The sequence below is a fragment of the Cyanistes caeruleus genome, chromosome 27 (genome assembly GCF_971803275.1).
Source record: "Cyanistes caeruleus chromosome 27, bCyaCae1.hap1.1, whole genome shotgun sequence".
Lineage (NCBI taxonomy): Eukaryota > Metazoa > Chordata > Aves > Passeriformes > Paridae > Cyanistes > Cyanistes caeruleus.
The window spans coordinates 5,623,916-5,640,641 of NC_141727.1; the positions used below are offsets into that span (position 1 = coordinate 5,623,916).

The 16,726-nt window shown below is 41.9% G+C and overlaps 1 protein-coding gene across 1 annotated transcript in view; it reads right to left on the minus strand.

Annotated features, from left to right (window-relative positions):
* Positions 1–16,726, minus strand: part of MAP3K3 (mitogen-activated protein kinase kinase kinase 3) — a 30,682-nt gene that overhangs the window by 13,078 nt on the left and 878 nt on the right. The window contains exons 2-7 of the mRNA XM_086864156.1: positions 10,924–11,045; positions 10,370–10,459; positions 8,459–8,499; positions 5,379–5,478; positions 4,666–4,779; positions 1,592–1,712 (exon numbers count right to left, since the gene is read on the minus strand). Of these exons, the coding sequence (XP_086720282.1) occupies positions 1,592–1,712; positions 4,666–4,779; positions 5,379–5,478; positions 8,459–8,499; positions 10,370–10,459; positions 10,924–11,045 (588 nt within the window). The remainder of the gene's footprint in view (positions 1–1,591; positions 1,713–4,665; positions 4,780–5,378; positions 5,479–8,458; positions 8,500–10,369; positions 10,460–10,923; positions 11,046–16,726) is intronic.

The following is a 16,726-nucleotide window of genomic DNA, read 5'->3' on the forward strand; positions in this document are numbered from 1 at the left end:
TGGCATTCAATTTGTCTGTTATAGAAGAAATGTGGTCAGACACGCATGGATACCACTTCTCAGGACCAAGGAATGTTGCTCTTTTTATGCATATTAATTTCAAACTAGGAAGGAAGGGAAAAGTCTTTTTGTCCCCATTTCAGTCACGTACTTCATAAGCTTTCAGTACTTCTTTGTTGGTTTGCTGCTTCACAAAAGCAAACTGTAGAGAAGGGGAACAGCAAACTCTCAATAGGATACAAGCAGGTTTGTTAGACAAATCCCACACTGAGAACTACTGCTCTAGTTCCCAAATCCTTCCCTCTGAGCTCATTCTCCCAGTTACCTCTGGTTACAATAGTGTGGATACAGCTCTGGTTTGGATGCCCCAGATTGGAGACTGTTGTGGTTTAAGCTGATTTATTATTTGATACTTTGCACTGCAAATATTGATCTAAAATCATGTAATAATTCTGCCTCAAGTTCACAGTTAATGAAACTAAAGCACTCTTTTGCCACAGTGAAGAACTTGCAAACAAAACAACTCTGACATTCCCAGCTCCTGCTACTGCCCTTTGTGACTTGCCTCACTTGTCCTCAGGCATTAGTTCTGACAAGCCCCAAAATAGCTGTTGTAACAAACAGAGTCATCCTCTGCTTGTGTTTCCAGCAAAATTCACTTTCTCTCGTTTCTGAAGGAGAAATAGTTTACACAGAGCAGCATTTCAGGCTCTGGCCTTCACACTCTCACCTCCATCCTGTGCTTTCACTGCTCACTGAGATTCATAGCAAGGAGTCAAATCCTAAACCACAGACTATTTTGGGTTTTTTAGGGCCCATGAATCCTTGAAGGTGTTTTACATGTTTTAGTTTTTCATATAAAGGTTATCAGCTTTGAGCATTGTTGAACAACAGATCTGAATTGTGCTGTACGGTTATACAGAAGATTGTAACATAGGAATTGGGAGAAATCAGACAAATCTGTCAGAGATGGAAGTCATAAAAACTACAGAAGTCTTACATGAACCTTTCCCCTAAACAGGATTTCACTGAGCTAACAGAAACCCAAAGGAATGAGACAAAGTTACATACTACTCTGATCTTTTTCATTATCTTTTGTGCACCTCTGATTTTGTCTTGTACTCCACTCACCCAATAATTCCGAGAGTGGAAGTTTAGGCAACTCAGAATGTAGGATACTAGGTGGATATGCAATAGTAATTCCTAGTAAAATGCTTGATTACAGGAGTCAGGACAGATTCCAAAGCCCAACACACACAAAAAAAAAAATCAAATCTAGGTTTCATGAACTGAAATTGCCAATCTAAATAAAAAGCTTAATAGACTCACATCAGCTTTCCAGATTTCTAACCACAATGGCTCTGGCTTTAGGACATCCCCTTTAGCAGCTCCTTAGCTGCTCCACAGCTTAGCAAGGAACCTTGAAACATTCTATTGTAAACACATTAAGAGCTTTTGAAAATGAACTGCCTTGTCCCAGAATAACCTTTCAATTTCTCATGGCTCTCCTAAATACTAATACCATGAACACTAGTGCCCAAAAGATACATTTCAACCAACAAAAACACCCAGAAGTAGCAAAAATACTCACTGACAGACAGATGCCTACTTCTGGGTTCTGGCTGCTGATAGGGTGTGCTCACATCCCCCACAGATTGGGAAGTTTTAATCCTGACTTGCTTGGGCAGTCCAGAATGGGGTGAAGAACTGGTCTGTTGGGTAAAATGAAAAGAATAAAACAAAATAAAGTGAGATGAAGGAGCTCAAGCAGCCTGGCCACAGTTTCAAAAATATTATGCTTAGTATCAAGAAAGTGCTGAGCAACAGTTCTAGAACCTGAAATCTTATTAATTCAGAAAACACAAAGGCAGCAAAAGAGCCAGGTTTACAATTCTGGTGTAAAACAGGAGTCAGAGCACTAGAACAAGTGCAGCTCAACTCACGTGCATGATCTGCAGGTCTCAGGGTCTGACACTACCAGGTACCAATGAAACACGAGGGGCTCCTGTCACCCCCTGAGACCAGAACACAGAAGCACCTACAATTTCCATCAGCCACCTTGGCCAGCAGAGATAAATTCTGAGTCTTGCACTGTTTCAGAAGCAAACTGACTCCCCACAGGCTTTAAAAAGTAAATTTGTAATTCAGACTAAGTAAAAATAAATTCTGGAGAGTTTAATAGCACCCACAGTCTGGAGATGCCAAGATGAATTTATTCATCTTTCCCTGAACTTACATAGATATTATCTAATTAAAGATAATTTTTCCACAGAGCCCTCATCTCATTCAAATCAGGAAGAGGAACGAGACACGTGAAATCTCCCCCAAGCCAACGAGATTCCATGTTAAAGCAGGGGCTCAATACCTACAGACACTTTCAATTTTCACCTTGACCCAACACACCTAGTTTTACAAGAAGGTGTAATATTCCCTTCCTCCTGAGTTACATAATTTATCTTATTTGAGAAGAACATAACGAAAGACACTTCAAGGAAATAAATTCTGACTTCTGAAAATTATTTGGACATGACAGGCAAACAAGGTGTGACAATTCAAATTCTTTAATTCAATATTAAAGTACTGATGGTTGCTCATTTAATGAGTACATACACTTGAAAGGAATCTGATTTAAGTCACATAAACTCTACCATGGGCAGGTTCATGGGAGCTGGATAAAGGGTGCAGAGGTCACCCTGCTGATGGACAGTCTGGCTTTGGTAATACAGCTGCTCCAACTTCACCAGCTCTCCTCACCAGTTTCTAAACATAAAGAAGAGACTGGCAGCAGGGTGACCTGACTGAGAAAATAAATGAGTCGCAGAAAGAGGCATAAGAAAATGAATCTGAGTGCTGCTCACAGACACAGACTCCTAGTACAAGGGACCTGGCTACTTCTGTAAAGTTCATTTGCTTTCTGCACATATTTGTGCCAAAGTCACCTTTCCATCCCCAGAAAAAGAACAGAACCAAAACAAAATCTGCATCCTGTACTTCAGGAAAAATAATGCTTCCCGCTCCTCCAGTGGGATGAGATCATGCAGCCAAGAAACCTCCTTCAGGCTAGTGGGCTTTATCCCACGGAGGGCTCTCCTGTCAGGCAACTCAGAGCTGCAGAGGAAGTTGGAGGAGAGGGGGGGAAACACTGGCACTTACTGAAGGCTTCGCTGTTTGTTTCTGCTTTGAGTAAAAGAGGAAAAAACAGCTCATAAAAAGACATCAACAGTGGCTACTGGCTGGCACAGGGTGAGATTTACCAAGTGTTTGCTGGTTATGCAGAATTAGATGGCATCACTTGACATCTGGCTGCAGCCTGATGGCACTGACAAGAGCACAGGGCTGGGAAAGAGCATTGCCTGACTGTGTTGTACCAAAAGTTGAGGCCACCTTTTACAGGACATTTCCTGACAACACAGAACTTTGGTCTGACTCCACCAGGTCAGACCAAAGACCTTCTTGCCAAGTATTGTCTACAGAACAGGCAGCAACAATTGCCAAGGGAAAGGGCACAGGACAAGGAACAGCATCATCCCCTCCTACACCTTCCCACTCATTTGGGAAAGGGCTGTTAACACTCCTGGAGTTCTTTGTATTTCCATTACCACAGATTATCAAATGAAAAAAACAGCAAGAAATACATTTAAGATATCATGACAGTTCCAAGAATTACAGGTGTGATTATTTCAAGAGTTGAGCTCCCAGCCTGAAGAACTTGAATAGGGATGAACATGCCAGAATGACAAGCTGCTACCAACAGAGCAGCTTTTTGTGTCACATTCTTTAGGAGAATGTGGTAATTTGCAAATCAAATATCTAAGCTATTGAGATTTTTGGTTTGAAAAGCTGCATGACCTTAATTCTGAAGAAAAATAAAAAAAATAGAGATATTGGTTGAGTGAACTGTGTTATCCAGTCACACAGATCAGGAATAAGGGAAAATTCTGATTCTTTTTGCCTTCTCCGGCCTGCAGTTTAATCACTGCCCAAAATGGGCATCTTTGGGAGCTTGAGTTAAAAGATGTATTTCTCATATTATGATCTTGTCCGCTGAAAAAAGCAAACTACATTGACACTCACTGCCACAGCCACCTGTGGTAGAGGAGAGTAAACCAAGAGACAACCCAATTTATCTCAGGTCTGAATACACCACTATTAGCAAAGGCAGCTCTGTGTTTCCAGAGTGGGGCTGGACTCAGTGCATTAGGGCTACAGAGCTGAAAAACCACTGGAAGCTCTCCCTGGGCTTCTCACCCAGGGAAAAAAGTGCTAACAGCTTTTCCTCAAGGACAGCCTGCACTGTAAAGGCAAAATAATTCCACACATTTTCAAGACTGTGCTATTAATCAAAGCTAATAAAACTTCCCTGTAAACCAAACTCATCAAGTGTTTTCTGCCTACAGCCACTGGGTATTTGATATAAAATGGTCTTCACGTGACAGATTAAAAAGCTGCAATGTTTTAGCCCCCAAACAGCTGCTGAAGTCAGGGAAATAAAACAACACAAAGACACCTAGAGCTGAGCCAACGCAAAGAGGATAAACACATGCACTTGTGCCAGGGAAGATGATTTTATAATCCCTGTCACACTCAGTTCATGCAGCCATCGTGTTTTAGAGTCTTAAGGGTAAGCCCCTTGATTTTGCTGCAGTCCCAGAAGTTGTTACCTACATGGTTTCTGTCCTGGGACAGCAATAGTATCCTCAGGCTTTTCACATTCGAGCTCCTGTCTAAGAGATCTACAGCTTTATCCAGGTCATCTTGGTTTTTCAAAGGAATAGAGAGCTGCAAAATAAAGAGCAGGGAGAAAAATCACCAGAAAAGACAGAAAAAAAAGTCTACTTTTACAACAGGTATTTAAACAAACATTAGAAAAATACCAGACTATAAAACAGGATTCTGACCGTTCAGTTATTCCACAAGTTTTCATTCCAATGCTGTCTTACTGTTCTTTTTAATGAGGTTTTCCTCCCATGTCAGAGAAATGTCTCATCCTAATGCAAACCCCTCTAAAGCATCACCCACAAAAGTATTAATTGCTACCTGGATTTGCCATTTGCAAAGAACTGAGACTTGTCAGCCCCAGACTCTGATGAGAAAGTGGTCTCAGAATACTTACACATCCAGAACTAATGATCAAGTGAAAACTGTGTTTCAGGTAGAAAGAGAATGTCCTAAGCAACACCAGAACAAGTGAACAAGATGGTGATGTTTGTCCAACACACACATCAGTGAGATGCTTTATCAGGATCAGCACATTTGCCTCTTGTTCAGGGATTCAACAATGGTTTGTATTAAAGGAAGACCCGAAAATGAAATTTCTGGGTACAGAATTTGTGATGGGGAAAGGAGGTGTCATGCAGAGAGCACTGACAGCTCAGTACCTCGTTGTTCATGTAGTGGAGGTCCAGGGGCTGCCCAAAGGCTGTTTTCACTTTCTGTTGCACATCTTCGTAGCGCACAGGACGGACAAATGGGATAATCCTGGGAGGAAAGAGAATCACTGACTCAGTTCAGAGATATACTTGATAATGCAATCAAATCACATGGCTGAACCATTAAAACCACATTTGAATGGTCTCCTTTCATCCTGAAGCAAGTAGTGAACTTTTCAAATTTAAATCTGTATGTATAATTTCAATAAGTAATAATCTCTGGCCCATTTCCATACAGTTTGTCAAAATGCAATATTCAGCTGGAGATTTCAAATAAAATCCCTTGGTCCCTGGGCAGAAAAGTACCTTTTTTTGAATAAATGTCTTTCTCATAACAGGATACAAATGCCATGTGCACCTTGGCTTAAAAAATACCACCTGCTCTGGCACAGATGAGATACTGCCACAAAAAGCTGGATTGTGAGCACCAACTAACAAACTTGTCACGAGGCAGAAATAACAGGATACAACAAGGTCTCCCCTGAGCCTCCTCTTCTCCAGGCTAAACAATCCAAGATCCTCTTCACACATGGACTATTCTAATATCTGGTAATACTTTTTGTCCTCAATTGGAAGATTAGTGTTCTTTCCAATGCAATTTTTGCTAGTTAACTTTCTGAAAAAAGATCAGTTCCAACCAAAGAACTTCCAGATTTTTTTATATCTATCTTCCTCCTATTTCTTTTGCTACATCAGCACACAACAAATGATCAAGGGACTGTTTGGACTTCCAGATTACTGAGTGGACCATGGAAACTCAAGACCTGTTCTTGCTCATAGAGGCAACTCAGTGAGAGCCTGAATGATCTCCCAAGGGTTTGTGGGGACAGGAGGGAGAGAGGCTTTCTGTAGGGGCCATAGACAGAAGCTGTGGCTGCCCCTGGATCCCTGGCAGTGCCCCAGGCCAGACTGGACGGGGCTTGGAGCACCCAGGGACAGTGGGAGGTGCCCTTGCCCTTGGCAGGGGGTGGCACTGGGTGTTTGGGGTCCCTTCCAACCCAAACCATCCTGGGGTCTTATGACTCTGATGAACCTGTGCTTTGGAGAGAAGACTTAGTTTCCCAGTCATTCATCCACACAGTTTCATCAGCCCTGGATATCCCTCCAAGAGATGAAACTTTTGTTTTAAATAACCCTTGTGTTAGCTGGATTCCTCAGCCTCTTCCCATGAAGGGTTATCTTGCTACCAGACCTACAACATTCAGCTATTTGGAAATAATTGTCCTTGTTAAAAAGCAGCCCACAATAACATTTTCTACATTTTCCTAGGAAATCCATACATGAAATCACAGTACTCTGGCACCACACAAATGCAGTGTGGCTCTCAGGCCCTTATAAAGGCTCCCATTCTACACTCAGTGCTTTCAAAAGCACTGCTGTTCTCAGGTGCCACAAATTTTATTAGTTTAAAAACTCTGTGCACTCTTCTAACACAAAATCCTGGACTGCAGGGTTTAAGGAGCCCATTCCTGCCTGACCACCCTAAATATTTGTGGTTAGATCTGGCAGCTCCTGTGAAACTGAGCACACACACTGACATTCTGGTGCAAGCTCCCTGTCTGGAACTGCACACAGTGCTGGGAGCAGGGAACTCAGGCCAGCACAACTGCATAATTAGACTGACACACAATCAACCTTTTCATTTTAGAAAAAAAACCCAGGAGAAAACCCTTCTGCCCCCCGAAATGCACCCAGCAGACAGGCAAGATGATCAGCCTGTGGTGACAGGATTTTGCTGCTGAGCTCCCCTGCCCTGACACAGTGTGACATGTCCCACTGTGGCTCTGTTGCTGTTCCCACAAAGCCCCTGACCCAGCAGAGTGCTGAGCACACCTGGCTGAAAAAGGAGGAAGCAAATCCTGGTGATGATTACCTGTAAAATTTCTCCCACAGCACAAATGTCACTGACAGAATTCATCACGTAGGATTGCAGTGAAGAAACAGTTCAAGTTTTGAGGAAGAGTAGAAATTATTCTCCACAGCCTGCTTTGCCAACAAAGAACACTTCTGCTTTTCTAACAGAAGTCCCAAAATCTGACAAAGGAGAAGCTTCAACAACTTGGCCAATAACCTCTGCTGGAACAGGCTGTGAGGATCACTACTACTAACTGCTCCTCCTGTACCATGGACATTAAATTTGTAATTCATCATGAAATAGTGAACCACTTCAATGTTAGAAGTACTGCCTGGCCTGGGAGAAAGCAGAGGATTTCCACAAGCTGGCTGTGAAGATGGCACATACATTCCTGCTTACAACCCAATCAGTATCTTTCAAAATATGGACACTAACCCAGCATCAAGATCACATTTTCCCTCAGTGAGACCAGACCCAGAGACCACAGACAAACCTGGAGCCTTCCTGAGCATTCACACAGCCACCAGCCACTAAATTCAAGAGTTTCAAGAGTTCCTCTCAATTTGATAGCAAATAAGAGGCTTTTTGGAACCTACTTTGAAATATTTCAGCAATTTTATCCATTGCAAACATTGCTTTAAAAACCGAAACTGCTATTTCAGTTATTTCTGTTTTTTTCTTCTAAAAGAATGTCTCTCGAAACCAAATATCAGAGGAAATAACAAAGAAGCTTTTACACCAATGAAAAAAAATCTTTCCTTGTTGTATCTATTGCTCAATCACAGCAGGGCAGTGATAATGACAGGACATCAGGAAGTGAGAAACTAGAAAAGAATGACGCTGATTTGATCAGCTTCATTTGGTTTCAGTTAAATGAAACAAAATGGGAATGTATCTCAAATAAGATTTTCAGGCTGAACTTGTTTCAGGCTGGACAGCTTTTAAAAATGCTGCACTTCACTTACAAATAAGTATTATGGAAATAAATCAGTGTTTTATGACACACTGATCTCTAAAAATAACCAAGTTGTGTGTGACCTGTTTGCTATTGCCTTCACTGTGTGATTTCCATTCAGGAAAAGGGAAAGCAAAGCCAACAAAATATTTAAGCTAAATTACTGATGACTGAATCACTCTCCTAAGCAAAGAATCAAAGCAGTGAAGGCCAACTTACCGTCTCTCCCCATTATGTTCAAACTTTATCCTGACATCATTCTGCAGGAGAAAAAACAAAAGGTGAGTTCACAATGAAACTCTGGCACACAACAGCACACAAATGCACTGCATTATGATTTTAGTATTTTAACTTTCTCCATGGAAGCTGAAGCAGGCTGTGGAAACAAGTGGCTGATACGTGAACATAACAAACTGCTGAAGGAGAAAGAGAAGGAAAGTGGAAAAACCAAGCTGTAATTTTTGTAAACTGACACTTTGAAACAGAGGACATTGAAATAAACTTTAAAAAATATTAATTTATCTTTAACACTGCATAGGAAAAATCTGAAATTCAGTCCTGACTGCTTATTAATCTGAAGTTAACTTTCTTTAAGCATGCTCAAAGCATATATGGCAAAAAAGAGAGAGGGAACGTGCTACATTTTTTATTCCTACTCATATTTTAAAATTTGTATTCCTATTTATTATTCTTTATTCTTAAGACATGGACTTAATCTCTCCTTTTGCAAAAATGCAGTCCCTGAAACTCAGAGTTACAAACAGGCTGATTCTGTCCCATCTTTTAAAATTCTAAGGTTTTAGCAAAAGGGTCATCAGCACCATCTGTAGAGTTAAAAGCACTGACTGTGCAACCTGTGCAGTCACTGTAAACTCAGAAGATGCTGAGTGGCATGGAGGAGTCAACAAGCTGAACTTTCAACTCTGGACATCACAGTTCAAATCCCAATTTAGGTCAGAAAGATAAAAATAGAAGGGAAAATTCTGCTCTGATAAGACTCCATCATTTCTGCTGCACAATTTATGTGATTGGAATAGATTAAACCATCTGTGAAAGTCTCAGACAATAGGCAATCATACATCTAGGAACTTCAAAAAAACATGGCCAGGAAATGCTCTTTAGCTGGAGGAAGTTTCTGGCAGGCCCAGTGGTCAAGAATGCAGTTCAAAAGGATCCATGGAGTCCCTGGGAGCACATGGAATTCCTGCAGCAGTGCTGGAGGGACAGCATTGGGAAATGACCTTCCCAATCCCAGCAATGACCAGCTGCACGTGGGTCATTCACACATAATTTTAAAGAGTGTTTTTTCAGATATGGGAAGAGAAAGAACTAGGTCTAGAATTACTCCAAAATGAAACAAATTCCAGAGAACCCATTTGAACTGAGCAGTAAAGGAACAATGCAGCAAAAAGCACAGGAATAACATCCTATAAAAGATGTCTACCAGGCAACTCCTGATCAAAAAGTTGTTCTTAGACACATTGCATGAAGGAATGATTGCTTTATATCAGGATTTTCAGGAAAGTAAGGCTTTGAAGCATTTCATTTAAATGCCATTCAGCATCTCCAGACAAAGCTGCATTATTCTGCCCTTCCTTCTTACCAGAGCATTGATACCATCGTTTTCTCCAGGAAAAAGTCTGGAGAAATGAGGAATGAACCTTAAAAGACTTGAAAGCATTGACTCCACTACTCATTATCTTGGAAGTTACGGACTGGTTTGGGTGGAAAGGGACCTTAAAGGCCACCCAGAGCCACTCCTGCCATGGCAGGGACAGCTCCCACTGTCCCAGCTGCTCCCAGCCCTGTCCAGCCTGGCCTGGGGCACTGCCAGGGATCCAGGGACAGCCCCAGCTGCTCTGGGCACCTGTGCCAGGGCCTGCCCACCCTGCCAGGGAACAATTCCTGCCCAATATCCCATCCAGCCCTGCCCTCCTTCAGCTTAAGGCCTTTCCCCCTTGTCCTGACCCTACAAGAAATGTGCACACACTGCTACACCAGGACAGAGTCAGGGAAGAAAAGCTTTCCCTGCCTCCCACCTGCTTAAAGAAATTCCATAAAGTCACTGCACACAACTTGAAGACTCCTAATTCATAATTGCTAATATGGAAATGGAGCCAGTTTTCTCACCGGAATTTTTTTTTCTTCCACTGCAGAGGCACACTGGTTCATTATTGCAGGGCTGCCCAAGAGTGGGGGACTGCTGGCATTGTGTTTTTTCTTTAAAAAAGAATAAAATCACTTTAAAAAATGGAACTACGACTGTGAAATCAGAAAGCCACTCACTCAATTTTTTAGCTAGGCAGACCAAACCCCATAAAAAATACATACGGGGAAAATCCAGTATATTAAGATGTTGCAAAATGATCAAATACACATATATACATACATATATAACATAATGCATATTAAATATTTTATTAAACTATATAACTATATAGCATATTCAATATATAATATATACAGCTTATATGATATATTAATTAATCTCACATAAAAATATAAAAAATAGAAAAACGACCATATTTGCCACAGCCTGAGCAGGGTCAAGAAGCTAATTCACAACTGATGCTTTGGCTGTTGGAGGCACAGGACAGAGCCAAGGCAGCAGATCCTCTGTCCACCCGCTCTGTCCTGTCTTCCCCCGTGTCACCAGTTCAGGTGTTCACCAACTGGCCCATTACCTGTTTGTTGGAGTGAGCAGTGTCTTTGTTCTTCATGGTGTCATACCCAGGCAGCCGGTGGCGCCTGCCCATCTGGAGTGCCACCAGGTCCTTCATGATGGACTTCAAGGCCTCTTGTTCATCTGTGATGCACAAGAATTTTAGGATTAAGTTGTCTGTGTGAGCACCAGCCATGACATTTCTGCACCTCTGACACTTCTGCACTGGTTCTCTGCCAGCTCATAGAACAATAATCCTTTTTAGGATCTTGGCAAATACACTATGATTTAGTCATAAAAAAGCCCAAACTTAACTGAATACCATGACATAATAAACTGACAGATGAATGTTAAGTCTCTTGTACAATGTCATAGAAAGATCAGGCCAGAGTACAGATAAAAATGAACATCCCCAGGCCCTAATTCTTTCCAAAAGGCCTCACAACAAACAGTAAAACCTGGACAGATTTGCTAGACCATCACAGGTCACTTAGGAAGGGCAAACCAACGTGCTTCTGCCAAGGAAAACCTGGTCAAAGTCTGTTCTTTCCCATTTTATATCCTGTTAACTGAATTCTTTCTTGCTAGCGGAATAAACCATGGCCAGTAGAAAGAGAAATGAAAATGTGGACAAAGATTAATCTTGGAGTACCTGTGAACACAAATCCACTTGCACTGATTGCCCCAACACGTTCCTCTCTTCCCTCAGAACAAGCTGATGGAATAAAATTCAAACCATTTTATGAGATTTCAAGATCTGCTGAACAGGTTATCCAGCACTAAGAACACTGTCTGCTGGCAAAGTACAATGCAGCAGGTTCAACTCAAGGCTTCTTGCTTTGCAGCAATATAAAAACACACATTGATTTTTTTTCTTGTATGTTCCACTAGGAATTACTTTACGAAGATTCCTGGTGTAACCAATTTAAAGTATTCTCTCCCACAGGCTGTTTTGAGAAGCGATATTTAGCAGAACTTTGTGTTTAGAGAAAAAAACAAAGATGTGAAAGGAGAGAAATGCACAGTAGCTGGGCCGTGATGGATGGTAAATGAAGGTCTAAAAGCTATGAAAATGCATCCTTTACTCGAGCAAGGATAACAACCCTAAATTCCTTGATATTGCAAAAGGTGAAGGAGCTGCCAAGTGAAGTTTTGTCTAAAATGGGGCTGCACTGGGCACTTGGCTCCCAGGCACTGTGCCACAGCTAACAAAGCAGCACCTCATGCTGGCACTCTGATCCTGGCACACTCCTGCCCTCTGGATTGCCTGGCTGCTGGCTCACGTATCATGACTCAAAAAGGTTTTAGGGATAAAGTGTTTTTTCCTTGGCAAATAATACACTCAGTTAAATCCTTCCTGATATTAAGGCATTACTTAGGCATGGAATTTGAAGCAATGATTTGATCAGCTCTGGACATGCTCAGGGGAATCTGCCCTTTCTGAAAGAGTTTGGGAGGATCTGAACCCCAGTTTCGAATGTAAAGCTTTGTTTTTGATAATTGGGACTTTTGGAAGTGATGTGAACCAGATGAGGTTATCACAGCCCGACTCACATGATGGGGTGTCTGGTGTGCAGTGCCTGATTTGCACAGCTCCTCCTTTCTTCCCTCACTATGTCACTTTGAAGAGTTTCAATTGAAATGAGCATTTTTTGAAGCTGATTTGTAAATAACTGAGACTTAATTTTAAGAATCTACCATGGCTACACACTTGTCCCTGATTCATGGCACTGGTCTGATGGGTAGTCCCTTGCATTTGGGAACAGCTGCTGAACATCAAATGATGGACTGACTCACATCTATACTTCTTTACAGAAGGGACTCAGTGGGACTATTTGTTTCTGCAATTTCATGTCGTGCATTTGCTCATGAGTCTCTCCAAAGCAGTTAGCTTATGTTTTATGCAGAAGACTGGCTTCATAATTAATCACTGTCTGAATAACAAACTAGATTTTCGCAATGCTTAAGGATGACAGATGTTGGACACATACGGCTTGTAAAGAACGCAGGGAGCCAATCCTGCTAAAAGTTAAAAGCAAAACGGGAAAAATACACCTCTTTGTAAGGAGGAAACATCTGAAGAAGTCCCAGTCAGACCAGAAGTCACGCTAGGATTATCTTTGCTAAAACAAATAGTTTCTGCCCAAGTCTGTTTTAGCTTTCACAGGATCCCCAAATGGTTTGGATTGGAAGGGACCTTAAAGGCCACCCAGAGCCACCCCAGTCATGGCAGGGACACCTCCCACTGTCCCAGTGCTGCTCTGGGCACCTGTGCCAGGGCCTGCCCAACCTGCCAGGGAACAATTCTTGCCCAATATCCCATCCAGCCCTGTCTTCTGCCAGTGGGAAGCCATTCCCTGTGTCCTGCCCATTCAGGCCCTTGTAAAGTGTCTCTCTTTCTTGCAGGCTCTCTTCAGGTGAGTTCTAACTCGGTCCTGAGAGCACTCAACACCTGAGATACATCCACTGTGGATGCATCAGAATGTTACAGATGTTTCAGAATGTTATACCAAAAACCAGAAACATCAAGCCTAGACCAGATCATGGAAGGGAATGAAAAGAAATCTCCTAATGCATCTGCAGAAGGTGTTAATTACAAAAAAAAAAAAAAAATTAAAAAAGGAACGCAGAGAATATAAAAAAATCCAGATCAAAACCCACCAGATCTCTGCTGTCCAAGACAAGCCAAATGAGACAATAACCACATTGTGGTAGTGGAGAAGGGAGAGCACTCCCTGACGTTCCAACTGCATGTAAAAGAAGCAAGGGGTATAAGTAACACAACCAAAGCAAGAGGCTGCTTTTTGAGAAGCACATCAGCCAAAAGAAATAATTGCTGGGATCTATCTCAACACTAAGTAACCCCTTGTGGGACGAAAATGTGAAGAAATAGCTGTGACTTAACGTGAAGTTCCAGGTAGGCAATGGCACAACATTTTATTTTGTTTTTTTAAAGTTTCCAACTTTACAGTTGAACATTTAACCTTAACTGGAGTGTCTCCAATTTACTGATATTCTTTCAGCTTGATAGTATTAAGAACAGCTTTGGAGTCACCTGCTGAAACCGTGCACAACAAAACACTACAACCTATGGCCTGGAACATCCCCCAGGTTCCTACCACACAAAACACTCAGGGAAGAGCTGGGATACAAATTTTCCACAACAGGGCAGTTTGGGTTTCTCCAGATACCAGGATGAAGAAGAGCTTGTCCTAGCACAGTTCCTTTGGGGAAGAAGCAAACAAGCTATGAAAGCAGTTTATAACTGAGGGCTCATGACAAGAAATCAAGTCCATCAAAGAGTTATGTCTGGGAGTAAGAATTCTCCTCCAAACAGTATCATCACTGGAAAACAAAGATCAGTGCTTGCAATGGTTGGCTACAGGTGTTTGGTCCCAGACCTCTCACTTGTGGTAGAGGACAAGTCCCTTACTACAGACCATGGTTGGCTGGGAAGAGAATTTATTTATTAGCTTTATTAGCTAAATAAATCAGCTTTATTTATAGGCAACTTGAGAATTTACAACAAAACTCTGAAAGGCTGCATCTAAACACTAGAGCTTGACACTCTCAGGCACAGGGACTGTTGGGCTGTCTGAGCAGGACCAGGAGTTGGACTCCACGATCCCTGTGGGTCCCTTCCAACTCGGGATAGTCTATAAACCCCACTTAGTGCCCTGCAAGGTCTGTATCTCACTCACTGCAGTCATTCTAACACTGAAATATTATTTATCTTCCTAAAACTGGAACAGTTAATGCTCTAACAAAGGGGATGGAACCACTTCAGGCAAGTGAATCTTATTATACAATTTTAGTAGTCTTACACTGAGCTATTGGCTCACTACTACTAAACAATACATCCTGTAATTCACCCCTATGTTGATGAGGTAGGACATGACAGAGTATTTATCTCTTAAAAGTATAAGATAAAGTCAAATATTGATCTGAGTTTGTGTAGGGAAAAATTGTGCCTGGTGAGGACAGCAGTGATGGATTTAATGCTGAAAACATGAACACTTCTTTATTTCCATCCAAACAGAGGATTTCCATAAGGTGACTTGGAGAAGCACGTGGAGCAGCATTACATTAATCGCACAATGCAGAAGCTGCTATAAATGAGAATGAAGCAATTTTTGGAGCACTGAGAGACCCTGTTTTGCCTGGTCTCCAGCAGGTCTGGGAAACACTGTTCTGCTTTGTGCGGGAAAGATGTTGTCCAGGAAATGCTTTTCATGTTTTAAAAACTACACTCAAGTATTTTTATAACTTCGATAAAAGCAAACTGCTGCTCACAGAGAAAGTTATTCCTCTCCACAAAGCATTTACTTCAACCAATCTGTGGTTTGTTACACAGGTCTGAATAAGTCAGAAATGGAAAGAGTTTTGAAAAAAAAAAATAAATCCCAAAGTCAGAACAGTGAAAGTATCTGCACATGGATAAAAACAGGAAGCCTGTGAACCCCCTAAGCCAGGATCATGTTTTATCTGGTGTCATAGTGGGACACATGATGCCAAATTGGTTTAAAAGAGAAAGAAGTGAATATATATGTGTATTTGTTATCTACCACCACAATAGCAAATCTGGTTGGGGCGAATGATTGCCAGATCCAGGGGCGAGGAGGAAATTTTAGACAAATTGTGTCCATGTTAAAGGTCCCAAAAAAGTCCTGCAAAGAGTTTCATTGTGAGTCCTTTGCTGTGGATAGCCTTAGCGGTACCAAAATGCTGCTGTGTGCAAGCTTTAGGAAATCACAGATGACCTGGTTTGTAGAATGAGAAGAAAAATCAGAGAGCTCTACGAGGCTTATCCTTGTGGGATATATTCAGGGTGATTCACAAGTTAAAGCCCGGGATTTGAGCCGATCCTAAGCTGCAGGCTGAGCCCTGCTCCCTCCCCACGGGTGTCCCTGGGTGCGTGTGAGCCAGGGGAAGGAAGTGACACAGGCAGGAAAAGCAAGCGGATCGAGGGAAGGCCGGAGGCAGCAGGGACTGCACACCCCAAAGGCAGCACAGCTAGAGCGCGGCCCCGGGCTGAGATCCCTGTGGTAATCCTGCCAAGGAGCGTCTGCAGGGAAATAAACCCCAGGAACTGCTCCGGCTGAGCAGGGCTCAGTCCACTCCAGGTGAGCCCTGGCTGAACTGCAGCTCCTGCAAACTCTGACATCAACCACTCCACGTGTCCTTCAGGTGGGTTATGAAACATCAGATTAAAGAAAATCAGAGCGTGATATATAGCCCATCATCCATTATTAATCACTTTATTTGGTTACAGTTGCTGAACGAATTTAGGTTTTTCCTACTGCAAAGGGATCTGCTTGCATCTGTGCCATGATACACATAATGCTATGGTGGAGTGGTCCATGAAATTGTATTTTTTCATGCTGCACTCACATGTTTACAAACACAGGTCCATCTGCCATTGGAAAATGCTTTCATGGAAATCCAACTTTGTACTTCTAAACCATTTTAAGTTTATGAACCACCCTACTGCTCTAAACAGAGTGGACTACACTATTCCTCTCTTTGTAACAGAGAAACCTAGCAATGGATTTGCATGAATTTGTTGTATTTACCATATCAAAACAGAGTAAAGGAAAATTGAAGTAGTTGTAGAATAACATTTGCAATTCTTTTTGAATTTAAAGTATAAAACCTAATTATGCATACAGACTAAATGGAGAGTCTTAGAATACTAAACTTGGTTGTACAGAAGAAATATTAAAGTTGTAGCCTATGAAGCCATGAAACTCCAGAACAGCAGGAATTTCCTTGCCAATATGCAAATATGAGGAAGTTCTGGTTTAGAGCAATTAAAAGTTTCATTC